The following is a 17530-nucleotide window of genomic DNA, read 5'->3' on the forward strand; positions in this document are numbered from 1 at the left end:
TGTGTGTGTTTGAAATGTAATTTGGAATCAACAGTATGTCTTAACAGTTACTGAATATTAGTTAATCATTTTGCAATAATAAATGTATTGGCCTAATGGAAATCTTCTTTCTTTAAAGATATTTCTTAAGACCTCAACATCTGAGATATCTGCTTTAAAGTACCAGATATTTTACACGTCTAATCTTCCTGGAAGATTTTGTATCTCTAATAAGGTGTTATGCTATGTGATTTATTTTTTTTCCAGAGAAGAACTAGAGAGAAGCTAATGAATGTGCTCTCACTGTGTGGTCCAGAATCTGGTCTCCCCAAAAATCCATCAGTAAGTATTTCTAAATTCCAGTTGGAAATACTGTGCATGTTCAAGTCTGATAGTATTAATAAGAAAACAAAAAATATTTTGTCATAATTGCAGTTCCTAAATTCACAAAACTGGCTGATAGATTTCAAATTATAATTATTAATGAGGAATCATCAAAGGTGCTTCTAGTTAAGTACAGGAGGAGTCCCTTCTTGGTCCAATGCTATTCAGTATTTTTACCAATCACCTGTAGCAAGATATAAAATCATTACTGATAAAGTTTTCAGATGACACAAAGATTGGGTTGCTTACTAAATGAAAGATCATCTAGGAACAAAGAATGTAGACTATATCCTGGAAAGCAGTAACTCTGAGAGGGACTAAGGGCTTGGCTACACTTGCAAGTTAGAGCGCATTAAAGCAACCCCAGGCACCCGAACTCATGACCTGTCCACGCTGGCAAGGCACTTAGAGCTCCTGGACTCTGTAGCTGGAGCGCTCCTGGTAATCTGCTTCCACGAGAAGCATAACACTTGCTGCACCTTGGCTGAAACGCCCCAACATCAGTGTGAACAAGATGTTGTATTACTGCGCTTTGATCGGCCTCCGGAAACGTCCCATAATCCCCTTAAGTCAAGTGGCCACTCTTGTCATTGTTTTGAACTCAGCTGTAGGGGTCTGTTGCTGTCTGAATTTACAAGACAGCATGCTGACAAGCTCTCAGCCTCCCAAAAACCAACTCTCTCTCCCCCCACATACACACAACACACTGCATGTCACACTCCACCCCACCCATCCCCCCTCATTTGAAAAGCACGTTGCAGCCACTTGCATGTGGGATAGCTACCACAATGCACTGCTCTTTGTGGTGTTGCAAGAACTGCTAATGTGGCCACGCCAGTGCGCTTGAATTTGACAGTGTGGACACACTGCAGCGCTTTCCCTACTATGCTTTCCGAGGGCTGGTTTAACTCTCAGTGCTCTACATCTGCAAGTGTACTCATGCCCTTAGTTGTCATAATACAGCGTTTTTCAAACTTCGGGTTGCGACCCAGTACTGGATCGCAGCATGTCAGGCACTGGGTCACTCTGGTCTGCACCGCCAAGCGGTATTTAAAAGTCCTGACGGCAGTGCTGCCCAACTAAGTCAGGCTAGTCCCTACCTGTTTCAACACCACGCTGTGCCCTGGAAGCAGCCAGCAGCAGGACCGGCTTCTAGGCAGGGGGGCCATGGGGCTCCACGCGCTGCCCCCTCCCCAAGCATCGGCTCTGCATTCCGGCCAATGGGAACTGGGTGGTGCCACCTGCGGGCAAGAGTCACGCAAAGCTGCTTACGCGCCTCCGCCTAGGAGTCGGACTTGCAGCTGGCCGCTTTAGGCAGAGTGTGGTCCGCGGTGCCAGGACAGCCTCTGCATCCCAGCTGCGCTGCTGACCGGTAGCCGCCGGAGGTAAGTCCCTGCCCCAACCCTGTGCCCCAGACCCCTGCCCTAGTCCTGAGCCCCCCAAACCTGGAACCCCTTCCTCCATCCCTCATCTCTGGCTCCACCCCAGGGGTCCGTGGGGCAGTCAGGGGACAGGGAGAAGGGGTGGTTGGATGGGGCAGGGGTCTCGGGGGGGGGCATCAGGAATGAGAAGAGGGGTTGGATGGGGCGGCAGGGGTCCACGGACGGTCAGGGTACAGGGAGCGGGGGTGTGTGGATGGGGCAGGGGTCCCAGAGGGGGCATCAGGGAATGGGGGTGTTGGATGGGGCAGGAGTCCCAGGATGGGGAAAAGATAGGAGGTAGGGGCCGGGCCATGACCCCCTCCCCTAACTGGTCCTCCATACAATTTACGAAACCCAATGCAGGCCTCAGGTCAAAAAGTTTGCCCTCTCCTGATCTAAAGAACCTGTTGCTATGTGTTCTGACCTGGGACCATGTGGGTTCTGGGCTACTGACACTTTCACATTGCCACTGGAAGCTTACACTAGGGTTTCCGCTGGAAGACTCCGTGGAGCTAGGCTTTGCAGAAAGTACCCCCCAGCAGGGCCTGAATGGCTTCCACTCACAACCCACTAATTGACTGATGCTAGTATTTAAACCAGAAAGCCATCATGGGGATCTGTCTGATCAACAACACTGTCTGCCTGCCTGCCTCCATTCCAGACCTTGTGCCAGCCTGGTGCCTGATCCTGACTTCCTGATATCCTGACCCAGCTTGACCCCAACTCTGCTATTTGCCTGCAACTTGGTGCCTGACCCTGACTACCTGGCATTGTGCCCAGCTCCCTCCCAGCCCTGCTACTCGACTCCTGATCGCAACTTAGTAGCTAAGCAGTGCACACAGGCTGCCCACGACCCACCCTGATAACACCCCATGCAAGGTTTTGAGTGTTTTTTCTTGCATTCACCTCCTAATTCCCTGGTTGTGACTGCAGAAACTAAGAGAGTACAGCAGAGAGAGATATATCTCCAAAGACAGAGTCAAAATGGTTAGATTTGATGGAGAGAAAAATGTATTCAGCCTCATCATTGCAAATCTGCATTGCCAACCAGCAAGCATTATTGTCTAAAGAAGACTTAGTAAATTAGGACTCCATGTCCAAATTTATGGATAATGTATGTGAATCTCTAGGGAGGAGTTTGAGGCATTTATTGCAGAGGGCTATTTGGTGGTCAGGATGTCTTTGAAGTCAGCACTGGGTATGGCAGATGTTTCATGTAGATCTATGGTTTCAGCTGTGACAATGAGAAGGGCCTCGAGGTTACAGAACTCCAGCATGGTTCTTGAAGTTCAACAGGCCATCGAGAACTTGTTGTTTGGTCAGTTTTTGTTTTCTGAGAAAACTGTCAAGGCTTCACATTCTTTTAAGGACTACAGATCTACTTCATGGTCTTTCATTGTTTACGCCAGGCCATAAGAATGTCATTTTGCAGGTCAGAAACATCACCAGCAATATTCCTCTCAATAATACTTTCAATTGTCCTACCCTGCTACATACAAAGTTTGTAGTTCTTCAGCAGGTTCGGCCTTTGTGTGCTCTGGGAGCTATAGAGGAGGCTCCTCCACTTCATCAGGGAAAGAGATTCTACTCTACTTCCCAATCCACAAAGTCCAAGGTAGAGGGTTAGATGTAACCTCAAACTCTTCAGTCTCAGCAAATACACCAGGTGTATGAGATTCCTCATGGTTACTATTCTTCCCACTTGAAATTACAATGGCTGGTTTGGTGTTCTTGATCTTCAGGATGCCTGTTTCCATGTGACGATTTTCCCAGGCTACAGGAAGTTCTTGAGATTCCTTGTTGTCAGTCAATGCTATCAGTACACATTTTTTCCCTTTGGTCTGTCATCAGCCCCACATGTCTTTACCAAATGCATGATGGCGGTAGGAGCGCATGTCAGAAGGAGGGGAACTCATGTCTTCCTGTACCTATATGATTGGCTAGTGAGAGGCAGATCTAAGGAACAAGTCCTTAGTCATGTCCAGTTCACACTGGATCTCTTTGATCAACTGGGGATAATTTTCAACAAAACAAAGTCGATATTGATTCCATCTAAAATAATCAAGTTTTTGCCCCCCTTCTAGATTCTCTGGATTCAAAGGTCTTTCTGTCTCTCACAAGCAGTTCCAGACAATTTGGTGCCTTTATCTGGATCCCCAGTCTCATCCTTTGACCATGGCCTATGTATGCATTAAGTTACTAGGACATGTGGCTGAATGCACTTATATGATTCAGCATGCAAGACTGCATCATCATCCACTTCAGGCATGGTTGAAGTTGGTCTGTACCCCTAGTTGCAAGTCCCAGGCTTGTCGAATTGCAGGCATGGTTGAAGTTGGTCTGTACTCCTAGCTGCAAGTCTCAGGCTTGTCAAATTGCCTCCTGAGGTTCTGGACTTTCTACAGTGGTGGGCAGAACAGATCGATGTATGCTAGAGTGTTCCCTTTTCCTGTCCTCCACTGACCAGAACTTTGTTGACTTATTACTCCACACTACTTTGAGGAGCACATGAAAGAACATAAAAGGTTCATGTTTTGGGGTCAGAGCAGGAAGCATCATCTCATATCAACTTACTGGAGTTTTGAGCCATTTACAGTGCACGGTGTGCCTTCCGGGATCAGAAGTTCATATGCTCATCGACAAACCATTGCAATGTATTATATGAACAAGCAGGTTGGAGCCCACTTCCATCAGATTTGTCAGGGAGCAATAAAGTTTTGGCACTTTTGCATCAAGGAAGACATCATACCCTAGCAGCGCACTTACTGGGCTCTCAAACCAATTGACCAACCATCTCAGCAGGACTTTCTTGGACAGTGACAAGTTGTCTCAAAAAAAACAGCATAGTGAGGTCCATTTTCAGGGAATGGAGCATCTTGTTGGTCGACCTCTTTGCAACAAAGGACAACTAGAAGTGTCATCAGTTTTGTTCCTGAGTGGGACTGAGTCCCAGTTCTCTAATCAATGGTTTCCATCTGAACTGAGGAACATACCTGATGTATATGCCTTTTCCACCATCCCCTCATCTCTCAGGTTATTCTCAAACTGAAGTTGGACTGTGTCAAACTTATACTTACTGCATCAGCTTGGCCAAGGCAATGCTGATTCTCCGAAATTCCCGATCTGTCTGTTCAACCTCCCAAATCTCTTCTTCTCCTTTCTGACCTGCTGCCTCAGCACCATGGCCAGGTTATTCATCTGGCACTGAACAATCTGCACTTCATGGTGTACATGGCTAGATGAGGAGGAAAGGCACTGCTAAGAAGCAGTTCAGAGGATGCTGCTTAATAGTAGAAAACTATCTATTAGGTCCACTTATTTGGCTGAGTGGAAGCTTTTTTTTCAGTTTGATCAATGTCTAGGGTGACCAGATCACCACACTAAAATAGCGGGACACATTGGGGTGCCATCAGCCCTGCCCACAGTCCAGCCCCGCTCCTCCCAGGCATCTCCCCCACTCTGCTCCAGGTCCCGCCCCCTATACTGTTTATGTAGACTCTGAATCTCACTACCTATCAGAACTGCTTGTGAGTTGCCTGAGTGGAAAACACATCTGCAACCACTCAAAGAAGAAAAGACTGTTACTTACCTGTATTGTAACTCTTGTTCTTCGAGATGTCGGTGCAGATGCGTATTCCACGTCCTGCACTCTGTCCCCTCTGCATTGGAATCTCCAGTCTTAGAAGGAGCTGAGAGGGGTTCAGTGTGGCATCACCCTTACATAGCCACAGGAGGGGCTACAAGGACCACAGGTTGCAAGTGCCACCCTGACAGGTACTGCTAAGCAAAGTTCTCTGGCTTCAGTGCACTAGGCACATGCACACCTGAGAGAAATGTGTGTCTGCACCCACATCTCAAAGAATAACAGTTGCAATACAGGTAAGTAACCATCTTTTATGGATTCTTCATCACTTAAATCAAAAAGCGGTATCTTTTTAAAAGATATGCTCTAGTCTCAGCAGAAGTTATTGAGTTTAATACAGGAATTACGAGTGAAACACTGTAGCATGTGTTATGCAGGTCAAACTAGATGATCATAGTAGTATCTTCTGGCCTTATATATACATTTAGCTCATGGTTACAGAAATTAAATCCTGGGGATTTCTTCTCCCCTTATTGCATCTCTCCAATTCCCAGTTACTTATATGCATTGCCAAGAGAATTACATATTGTATAGTTTAAGAGTAAAGGCTTCTAGTAATACTGTATCTTCCATCTCATAGTCTTCCCTGTATATTATCTCTTAGCATTACTTAAGCCATGTTTATTTCCATTATCTATTTCTGTAGGTTGTGTTTTCTTCTAACGAAGACTTGGAAGTTGGGGACCAACAAACTAGCCTTATTTCAACAACAGAAGAGGTAATTCAAGAGGAGGAAGTGGCTGTGGAAGATAACAGCAGTGAACAACAGTTTGGAGTTTTTAAAGATTTTGACTTTTTAGATGTAGAGCTGGAAGATGCAGAGGTGAGACCCTGGAATTTCTTTTTTAGGATTGGAATTTCTATTTTAGAATGTTTTAAAAGCTGGATTATGATGGTACAATATTAAGGATTGGGCAGCAGTTCCAAAACTTCACTGATTTTGAAACCTTGACTACAAATTTTGCAATGTCAGATGCAGCTACCAATTGTCTTCATGAGGGTGGGTTTAACTCCCCACTTATTCTATAAGAATATGTTTTGTAGCCAGGGAAATAATAATTTTGACAGCATATGATTTTGTTATTAAGACTCTGAAGCTTTGCCCACTGTGTAAGAATGCTGTCTGCTGCGATGGAAAATTTTGCTGAATGGAATTAAGAATGCATGCAATCTTAGGTACTCATGCATTTCTACATTTTCTGAATTTCAAGTAGTAAGATAGTATTCCATGTACTATATACTATTGCTATCTCAATGAATTGTCAGACTATCCCACCCTGTCCTCACACAAGGTTTATATTGTAAAGCTGCCCTTACCTTTGCCATTCATATTGTATCTGATTTGGTGCATTTGTTTTCTCTTTTCACATTTTTCATTCTGTTAAAGTAATGAAATTGGGTAATAAAAGGTTTAAAAGTTAACAGTAATATTAATTATTATTATTTGTTTATTATTTGTGTTGTGATAGAGCCTCTAGACCCCAACTGTGGATCACGGTCCCTTTGTGTTAGGCATTGTATGCACACGTCATAATTTAAAGGTCTTAAACTGACTCCCAAAACAGGGAGTGGGAGTGAAAAAAAGAAATCAGTACTCTTTGTAATTCACCTTGTTACATCTGGTTATTATAGTACCTACAAAATATTAAATTAATAATAGGAGAACCTTGGAAGGTTTTTAGATTCAGATGAGCACAAAAAAGCCTAGATATTCATCTGAACTTTGAGATGCTCTCTCTTTCCATCTCTGTTTTCTCTGTCCCTCTTTGCAGGCTCCTGAATTCTTCTCCCTTCCCCAGAGGCCTACAGTGCCTTACATCTCTCCCCTCTGCTGATTCTCATGTCCCCAGGGCAAATTACTTATCCAGTACACATGTACCCCCACACACCAGCCAGGTCTCTGGTATTCTGTGACCTTCCCTTTTGTCCTATATCTGATCACCTAAATTAACCGAGAATAAGTGAACAGTTGAGAAGAGGTAGATTCAAAAGCAGTAAGATCCAGTAGAAAAGTGGCCACAACTGCTGGCCCTTCAATTTTAACATCTGAAAAACAGAAGGATTTGTGGGCAGCATGCATATTGCTTTTCCTGAATTTCAAATATGGTTCAATGTCAATTTTAAGAACAGATCAGGCTGAGATACAGCCAGTTCTTATTCTAGCTCAACCAGTTCACCCATCTCTATGTCAAATTGTGCACTGCCCATTACCAATGTACGATATGGAGAGTTAATCAACAAAAACACAATTTTTTTAAGTTTAGGACATCACTTTTATATGTGACATAATGGAAATATAGTAATTTATATTAAAATATATTGCATTTTTTTTGCTAATACTTAAGTATTAGTAATATTAACAGTCTGAGGAAAAATAGATTAGTTTAAGGATGTTTTCAGTGCTTTAATCCCTAGCTCTTCATTTGTGTTTGCATGCAAATACTCTGTCCATTTCTCTGGAGCAAACAAAATCACTGAAAAAAGTTGGAAAATATACATGTTGGCATACTAGTAACATTTTGAATCTCCATGAGAGACAACCAGTTGCTGGAATAACTTTGGAATTGGTATTTTCAAGTTTGAGGAGACTAGACATGTGGGCTGGTTGAGAGAACCATTTTTAAGGAATCTTATTGGCTGTATCATTGATGGATTGATAAAGACCACAGAAGAAGCCAAAGATCTTACCTGTCCACTTAGAATGGAAAAATGGTGACTAAAATATAGATTTCACTCAAGGTACAAAACCACACACCATCCTTCATATCTCAATTGGAAAATGAGAAAAAGGGAGGATCCACACATTGATGTTTAGGGTCCTCTTCATAAATATTGAAATTGAAAAGTACTTAATGTCTTTCAGACTGTCTAGTTAAAAATATGTCAGAGGTTTCCTCCAATATGAGTATAATTATGACTTCATATGTTTTGTCAACTGAATGTGGACAGTTAAAGTCAATTTAAGATTTCATCTATGTTGAAGTTCAAGGATTTCATTCACTGCTTGTTTAAACAGTTGTTTTACATGTTACACCAAGGAAAATGTACCATAGACATGTTGTTTTAAGTGTTTTGTCTCATAACTTTTTCATAACCAATTTTACACAAAAAAAGAAGTTAAAATTTTTTAGCTTTTTTGACTAAAGCTTTTGCCAGAGCTTGAATCAGTCTTCTACAGTTGGCAACTCATACATAATAGAACCTTTCCCCCTGGTTATAGAGTATCTTAAGTGTTTGTCCTCGTTTTTTCTAATTATGTGTGTTTTCCTTTTTGCTAACCAGGAGCTGCAGGTAAGTTGCAGCCTGGTGCAGTGGCTTGTTTAATCTGTTGTTGTCAGTGGTGTGTTAGTCTGTGCTTTGTAGTCAGTTACATGTAATATTGGTACAGATATGATTATAGACAACATATTTAGTGAGATCCCAATACAAGATATCCAAGAGAAATTTGAGACTCATACTTCATTTTATGCGAATTGCAGATCATTTGCCATATATCTTAATCCTTTTAAGTAAAAACATCACTTAATGCATTTAAAATTACAATAAAATTGAAGGGCTGATTGAAACTCTGTTCACAGTGCTTTCAGTATTCCTGTGTCTTCTGTGTTGTCTTGGTGTGATCATTTCATTATTATATATTTGAAATATCTAGCATAAGCTTCCTTTTTATTTATTTATTTTTTTTACAGGGTGAAAGTATGGACAACTTCAACTGGGGAGTCCGTAGGCGCTCACTTGACAGTATTGATAAGGGAGACACACCATCCCTTCAAGAATGTCAGTATTCTGGTAGCACACCCAGCTTGAACTTGACCAATCAGGAGGATACTGATGAGTCCTCAGAAGAGGAAGCAGCACTGACTGCAAGTCAGATATTATCCCGATCACAGATGGTAAGTCATTCTTTTGTGAAAAGAATAAGGTTATTTAAGCTTTAGTTAAATGGTTCTGTCAACAGATCTTTTCAAAGAACATTTTTGATGCCATTGTTATAAAAACTAACAGCTGGAAACTTAAGTCTTCACCCGAATCTTTTAGAGGCAAATACTGCTCACACCTTCCACCCATAGTCGCAGAAAGCCTTGGATGCAACTGCACTAGTGTAGTTCAGCCTCTGGGGAGGCATTTCTGAAGCCCGTGGAGTTCACAATCTCAGCTCAGCAAAAGGGCTCTTCTGTTAGCAGTAGATACATTAATGTTGAGGTTCCAGTGCAGTGTTCTTCCTTCCATCAGCGCTCATTAAATATGTAGTACAGCCTTTTAAAACATTATAAAGATGATTCCGGTTTAAATATAAGATCTGTGTTTTTGTAGTTTTTGACCAAAGAAAGCTTGGATTCCTAATTTGCAAGTTGAAATAATTGAAGTGCAAAAATAAATAAATAAATAGAACAGCAGCAAGTCTTAGTGTTCCACCTTTCAAATTGCTAATCTGTTCCATTCTCATTCATTATGTACTATATAAAATAGACTAATGCAATACTACTTCCTGTTTATGTCTCATTTGTATAAATTAGCACAGGATTAAATTAAATTTTCTCCAGTACAGCTATTTGCTGGTCTAAATATTCATACTAGAGAAACCTATGATGATATTCTAGATGTTTTTGTAATGTGAAAACACAAACACTGGTTATCAGTAGTAGTTTTTCTTGTAGAAAAGAATGATCTTCCGGTTATGGTCTTCTTCCCTTGCAGTTAGGTGTTGATATACCACCTAAGATAATTTGTCATTTTTAAATTTTGAGAATAGGTTAAGAAGTAAAATATACCTTTGGAGATAGGATAACGTAGGGAATTTGTAATGGGATATAAATCCTTCTCCCTCTTGTTCTCCAAATTCCAAGGTCTTGGTACAGTTTTGGGAACAGGTATTCACATCACAAAAACCACCATCATAATTGGCACTAAATTTTCATCCTTAGCAGAGAAATAAAGGATTGAGTGAGTGTGGAATCAAAACAACTTTATTCATTCTTTTAATAAAATTACAATAATTTTATTCCAAGTAAACATTTAAGTATTAGAAGATTGCTCATTATTACAAAATATTGTCTTCTCTACCCCTCTCCAAATAAAAAACACCACTAAATGGATAATGTATACATCAGGGGTGGGCAGCCTATGGCATGCGTGCCAAAGATGGCACGCGAGCTGATTTTCAGTGGCACTCACAGTGGCTGGGTCCTGGCCTCTGGTCCAGGGGGGCTCTACACTTTAATTTAATTTTAAATGACGCTTCTTAAACATTTTAAAAACCTTATTTACTTTACATACAATAATAGTTTAGTTATATATTATAGACTTATAGAAAGAGACCTTCTAAAAACGTTAAAATGTATTACTGGCATATGAAACCTTAAATTAAAGTGAATAAATGAAGACTTGGCACACCCCTTCTGAAAGGTTGCTGACCCCTGGTATACATAAAGTGATAGCACAGAAATCATCATTTTACCATCAGATATGTTTAAAAAAAAAAAAAACTGCAAAAAGAGCCAGAAACCAAACAATGCTATTTATAGGTAGCAAAGAATTATCTAAATTATCCTGATTAGCACCTCATTTAAATTAGCTTTTTTTGGCCTCATTATGTTAATAGTAAGACTCTGCTATCACTGTAGCTGAGGTGAAAGAAAAGGTTTGGGTTTTTTTTTTAATCTTCAGAACATTTCTGTTTCACCAGAAACAACACAAAAGCATAGATCAGGGATCAGCAACCTTTGGGCAAGTGGCTTAGATAATGAAAAGAATTCCGGAGATAATCTCAGTATTTTCCTAATATGATCTTGGGTTAGTTCTACAGATACCAGAAAAAACTTAAACTTTTATTTTAAGACAGCATATTACCCTATATTCTTCACACTTAAACACCTCCAACTGGCTCATATCAGCTGGTTCAGGCTGCAGGGCTATAAAATTGTGGTGTAGACATTCAGGCGTGGGCTGGAGCCTGACATCTGGGACCTGAGTGGGACTTGGAGTCCCAGAGTCTTGGCGCCAGCCTGGGTCCAAATGTCTACACCACAATTTTACAGCCTCACAACCTGAGCCGCACAACCCAAGTCAGGTGACACAGTCCAGCCACAGGTATTTAATTGCAGTGTAGGCATACCCATGGTATGCATAATATATTCTAGGTCCTGTGGTATTGGCAGAATGCCTGTGACCTTTCTGTTTGACATAGATGAAGTGATATAGCTGAAGGACATATAAGAGGTATATGAAATATATTTAGACCGTGTAGTAGGGAACAAATTTGCCAAGAAATATCAAATAACTCGACTCTTTAATAAAGATTCTGGAATATGTGATGCCCTTATATTAGTATCACCAATTAAACCAAATCCAACTTTATATTAATAAAATTTAGTTTATTTGGATTGCTGCAAAAATTGCTCTTAGTGTAACTATTAGAATTTTATTAATGGTTTGTGTCTAGCTAGTTGGACTATCTCAAAAGCAATACCGGGGGTTGGGAAGAGAGAGAGAACCTACTCCTTACATCACTTGGTTGTTACAGTGACATTGACTTGAAAAAATCGTCTGTACTATCATGGTCCTTAATTATCATCCTCCTTTTAGAAGACTTATTAAAAAAGAGGAAATAGATACCCTGTTACTGTACAAAAATGGAAATTAGAAATTAGACATCCTTGGAGGTAGTCATAGGTGAGGCACGTTTATGCAAAAGCTTGCACTATCACTGCCCATGCCAAAGAATTTCAATCTAGCATCTTTCAGAAGCACAAAAAAGTCTTTATTAACAAAATAGAGAACGTTTTCCATGTACCAAAAATTACTTTAAACTTCCTTTGAAGGAAAGTTAAATGTTGCAGACATGCACATAATGGTTTGAATAGAGATGTAGAGTACTTTATTAATACACCTCTGCCCAGATATAACGCTGTCCTCGGGAGTCAAAAAATCTTACCACATTATAGATGAAACTGCATTGTATCGAACTTGCTGTGATCCGCCAGAGTGTGCAGCCCCGTCCCCCTTGGAGCACTGCTTTACCGCGTTATATCCAAATTCGTGTTATGTCGGGTCATGTTATATTGGGATAGAGGTGTATATGATTTCTTTTTGTGATGTGCAGATATACATTAATATTTACTTGGTTGAAGCAAACTATGTCCAAAGAAACTTCAGTTAATTTCTTGTTGTCTTTAGCTTATATGGTTCCAGTCAACCACTGAAATATTTCACATATGTTTTTTTCTCTCTTAGTTAAACAGTGATTCTGCCATAGATGAAACAATATCAGATCGTGCAAGTTCATTATTGCAGTCTCAAGACTCCACTAGCAGTATGGGAACAGAAGAGGTGCTTCAAATCAGAGCTGAGACCCCAAGTTTGGAGGCTTCACCTCTAGATAACTCTAGCAACCAGCTGCCTGAGGTGGTGAGAAATGTGGGCTGGTGCATGACTGATTTGGGCTCTTTTTAGCACTGCATAGCAGCTTTTGCTTTCTTTTCAACAGAATTTTCATCTGTTAAACTGATTATTTGATTTATCTTCAATATTTTTAACCTGTTGGGCTTTCTTATTGAATATAAAATGTCTCCTGGGAATGAAAATCTCTTATGATGGACTCAGGAAATTTACCACAGGTTAAAAATATTCTTGAAGTGCTATTAATGAGCATTTTGTGGTGAAGAATAACAATAGGCTTGTGTGAAAGATGCTTTTCCTGGGTATGGTGAAAATCTTTCTATAGCACTATTTTCTTCTAAAAACCTTTTGCTTTTTTGCTTTCCACGGGTTTATGTGATTTGGTGCTATGGATTGGGATTAAAACCTCAGGCCAGCTGTGTTAGTAGTTGGTTTAATCAAATAAGCCTTTAAAAAGGATCTCAGAATTCTAGTGGTATTTTTTTGGAAAGGCCTGTGTGGAGTAAGCCAGATTCCAGCTAATAGCCTCCCAGAAATCTGTGAGTATTTTAGTTTCCTGGTTGATTTTAAGATGTTTTAAAAAATCATTTGAATAGTTTTAAAATAACAAAATTAATTTTAAAACAAAACTAGTTCAGTTGCTACTGTTTCTACAATACCTAATATTTTTAGATGAAAACTTCGTATATGGTGGTTTTATTTGACTGGAAAGTGAACTTGACTTGTTTTAGGTTGCCTTTTGTAATTTCTAGGTCTAGTAAAGATTACCAGGTTAATTTTCAATTCCATTATGTTTAGAAAAGCACTGGATTATTCATTGCTTGTTTAAAACACAAAACCAAATTCTGTCAGCTCTTATGGAACACTAAACTCTCCTAATACAGTATTTGGTTAAATGGGAGTTTGGGGGCTATGCATTCTTGGAGAAGGACTAACTTCTCCACCATACCATGCTAGATGTGGGACAGTGGGGCACCATAGTGAAGGAAAGTAAATCCTGGCTCAGTGGATCTGCCTCTTCCTGGAACAAGGTTCACCAGAGCAGGGAACTCTGCTTCCTTGCTCTCTATTTCTGGTCCAGTCTCAGTCGCAGCTTATGTTTCTTTTTCTTACTTTTTTCTTTAGCCCTTCCTATCCCCCTTACTTTTGTTTACTGTGTTCTTCTCACCACCCACAACACTTGGTTAAAAGACATATACTGTAACCACTTGAAAACCCCTACCAAAAGAAATATCCTTTTATTCAAGTCTAAAACGATTTCTAATAAAAACCCTGAACGGATACATGGTGTGTAAACTGAGTTGTAAGATAACTTCAGCAATCTTGCACTGCCCAGTGGAAAGCAGGATATCACAGCTGCTTGGCTGGAGAGCTTTCCCTTCATTGGTGGAGAGATCAGTTAGGTGAACAGCTTGTATTGCTGTTATAGGTGAAGGTTTATGACTAATTCCCAGTCCAGCATCTTAATGCCCCTGTTTTTCAAGTGGATCCATGCGGGTAGATGCTCACCCATGTGTGCCCCATTGAGGACAGTGGGGCTCCTTGGGAGTACAAAGGTTCACCCATGATGAGCCAGTTGCAGGTCTGGAGCCTAAAACTGTATCACAGCTTGTTTAATTTATATCATTTGTGCCAGTCCTGATAGAAAATAAAATGGAAATATTGGAATTCATACGTAAGAGTTCCTCTCAGCAGCCAGTGTTTTGGTACTAGTAAGACATAATTTAAAATGCCACATTTGTGTTTCAAAGTCATGTAAATTCATCTGAAGGAAACCTGTCAACTGCTCCATTGCTTTCTTTATGATCATTTAATCTGACCTCTGCCTCAAATCTTGATTTAAAGACTTCAGATTACAGAAAATCCAATATTTACTCCAGTTCAAACCAGCAATTGACCTGTGCCCTGTGATGCAGAAGGCCAAACAAAAAAAAAAAAAAAAGCCAGGAAAATTCCGTCCCAACCCCAAAGATGGCAGTCCTTAGTCCCTGAGCATGCGAGCTCAATCCATCATTTTAGACACCCGGGAAAGAATTTTTGGTAATAACTTTGAGCCGTCTCCATCTAGTGTCCCATCGCTAGCTGTTAGAAATATTTGTTTCTAGTCGTGGATGGACCATGTGCCATTGTGACAATCTCAACATCCCATCCCCTCCATAAACTTATCAAACTCATTCTTGAAACAAATTAGGTTTTTTTGCCCCACTACCCCCACCCCCCATGGAAAGCTGTTCCAGAACTTCACTCCGCTGATGGTTGGAAACCTTCATTTAATTTAATGCCTAAATTTATTGATGGCCAGTTTATATCCATTTGTTCTTGTGCCAGGATTGTCCCTTAAACTAGATAACTCTTCTCCCTCCCTAGTGTTCATCCCACTGATGTATTTATAGAGAGTAATCATCGCTCCCCTGAGCATTCATTTTGTTAGGCTAAGCAAGATAAGATCCTTAAAACTCCTCTTCTAATTTAGGTTCTCCATTCCTCTGATCATCCTAGTAGCCCTTCTCTGCACCTGTTCCAGTTTGAATTCATCTTTCTTAAACATGGGAAACCAGAATTGCACACAGTATTTCAAATGAAATCATTGTATAATGATGATAACACTTACCTATCTCTACTGGCAATACCTCGCCTGATACGCATCCTAGGATTGCGTTAGTCTTTTTTATGGCTGCATGATATTAGTATTTCATAGTCGTCCTGTGATCTTCCAGTATACCCACGTCTTTCTCCTCCTCTTTCACTTCCAACTGATACGTCCCCAGCTTATAGCAAAAATTCTTGTTGTAAGTCCCTAAGTGCATGACTTTGCACTTTGCACTATTAAATTTCATCCTATTTCTGTTATACTGGCTTTCAAGGTCATCCAAATCCTTGTATAACATTCCAGTCCTCCTACATATTGGCAATGGTTCCCAGCTGTGTGTCATCTGCAAATTTTGTTAGCACACTCCCATTTTTCATGCCCAGGGCACTAATGAAAATGTTAAATAAAATTGGGCCCAACATCAATTCTTGAGAAACTCCGCTAGTAATCTCCCTCCACCTCACAGTTCACCTTTTGGCATAACCTGTTGCAGTCTCCCCTTTAATGAGTTTATCTGTCTTCACCATTTAATAATTTCCCATGTGGATCTGTACTGGAATCCAGGTAGATTAGACCTACATTTCCTTTGTCTAGAAAATGGGTTATCTTCTCAAAGAGATCAAGTTAGTCTGATCCACTTTTTATAAAACAATGTTGTATTTTATCCCAATTAGCATTTACCTCTATGTCCTTAACTACTGTCCTTCAAAATTTGTTCTAAAACCTTGCATACAATTGAGGTCAAACTAATAGGTCTGTATTCATTTATGGCAATGTATACATTTAGGTATTGGGCCATATCTAGACTGTCTTTAAGCTCCACCCCTCCTCAGTGTTTAGCGGTCCCTCTTCTTCTTTCCTGGCTTTATTTTTATTTATATGGTTAAAGAATCTTTTAGAATAGGTTTTACTTTCCTTTGGAAGGTCCAACTCTGCCTGGCTTTTGGCAGTTCTCACTTTTGCTCTACATTTTTTGACCTCAAAGAGGTAGTTTTCCTTGTATCTCTCCACCCCCCCATCTCCTATTTTCCAAACTAAACATACCCAGTTCCTTTCACCCTTGCTCAGATGACTTGAATTCCATCCCTTTGATCATCATTAGACTAAGGGGGGAGCCTCTCGCTAGGACTTTTTTCTCTTTTTGAGACGTAATGAATATACACAGGTTAAAATTAGCAGAGAAAAAGATTTCTAACAAAGTTTCCAGGCAAATTATGAATATTTTTAATAATGGAAAATTCAGAAACAACTGAATTCTCTGAAGACTCTGGCACAGATTTAAAACTAAAACAATTGAAAAAAAGTTAATGTTAAATACTATAAAATAAAAATTGCAAGATTTCACGGAATTCAGTTTTTCTTTCTCTTTCTAGATCAGAGAGAATAGCTGTGTGTTCTGAACCTTATTGTTTCATTCATGCACATTAGGTTATTTCCCAATAACAGTATGTCAGTCTTGTAGTGAGAACAGGGAATTTCCATTCCTAATGGTATCTTCCTTACGAAAACGAATACCTAACCATCAAGCAAGTTCTTAGGGAAGGATACAACATCAGTCTGCATCACCACTGGCATTGCAGATTCATTAAGATTTCTGATGAATTATGACATTTTGCAGGTGTTCCGTATGCCCTTCTACTGTATACAGCTTAACTGAAAGCATTTCTCTATTAAGGAGTCTAGAAAATTTCAGCCTTGAACATGTGGAGAAGACACATTTAGCACATATTAGCACAGACAGCAATATTCAGAACAATAGCACACATTTGACTGTTCCTTTTTTTATCTGGAAGAATAACTAGAGAATACTTACCTTATTAATAATCTCTTTCCATTATAGAATCCTGTGGCACCTTATAGACTAACAGACGTTTTGGAGCATGAGCTTTCCTGGGTTGTCCACTACATGCATCTGACGAAGTGGATATTCAGCCACGAAAGCTCGTGCTTCAAAACGTCTGTTAGTCTATAAGGTGCCACAGGATTCTTTGCTGCTTTTACAGATCCAGACTAACATGGCTACCCCTCTGATACTTCTCTCCATTAAGTTCTTTGTAGATCTGGACTCACCCTTTGACCTTGATTTGAAAAAATCTGTACTAGAAATGGGCCACT

The 17530-nt window shown here is 40.2% G+C and overlaps 1 protein-coding gene across 25 annotated transcripts in view; it reads left to right on the forward strand.

Moving 5' to 3' along the window:
* The window catches only part of FRYL (FRY like transcription coactivator), a 434628-nt gene that overhangs the window by 381163 nt on the left and 35935 nt on the right, over positions 1–17530 (forward strand). For 15 of the 25 annotated variants that reach the window (XM_075066487.1, XM_075066485.1, XM_075066486.1 and 12 more), the window contains 4 exons: positions 247–321; positions 6074–6250; positions 9117–9320; positions 12661–12834. In XM_075066487.1, coding sequence (XP_074922588.1) covers positions 247–321; positions 6074–6250; positions 9117–9320; positions 12661–12834 — 630 coding nt within the window. The remainder of the gene's footprint in view (positions 1–246; positions 322–6073; positions 6251–9116; positions 9321–12660; positions 12835–17530) is intronic. The other 10 variants (XM_075066466.1, XM_075066472.1, XM_075066474.1 and 7 more) reach the window with 1 other exon arrangement.

Source organism: Chelonoidis abingdonii, chromosome 5 (assembly GCF_003597395.2).
Source record: "Chelonoidis abingdonii isolate Lonesome George chromosome 5, CheloAbing_2.0, whole genome shotgun sequence".
Taxonomy (NCBI): Eukaryota; Metazoa; Chordata; order Testudines; family Testudinidae; genus Chelonoidis; species Chelonoidis abingdonii.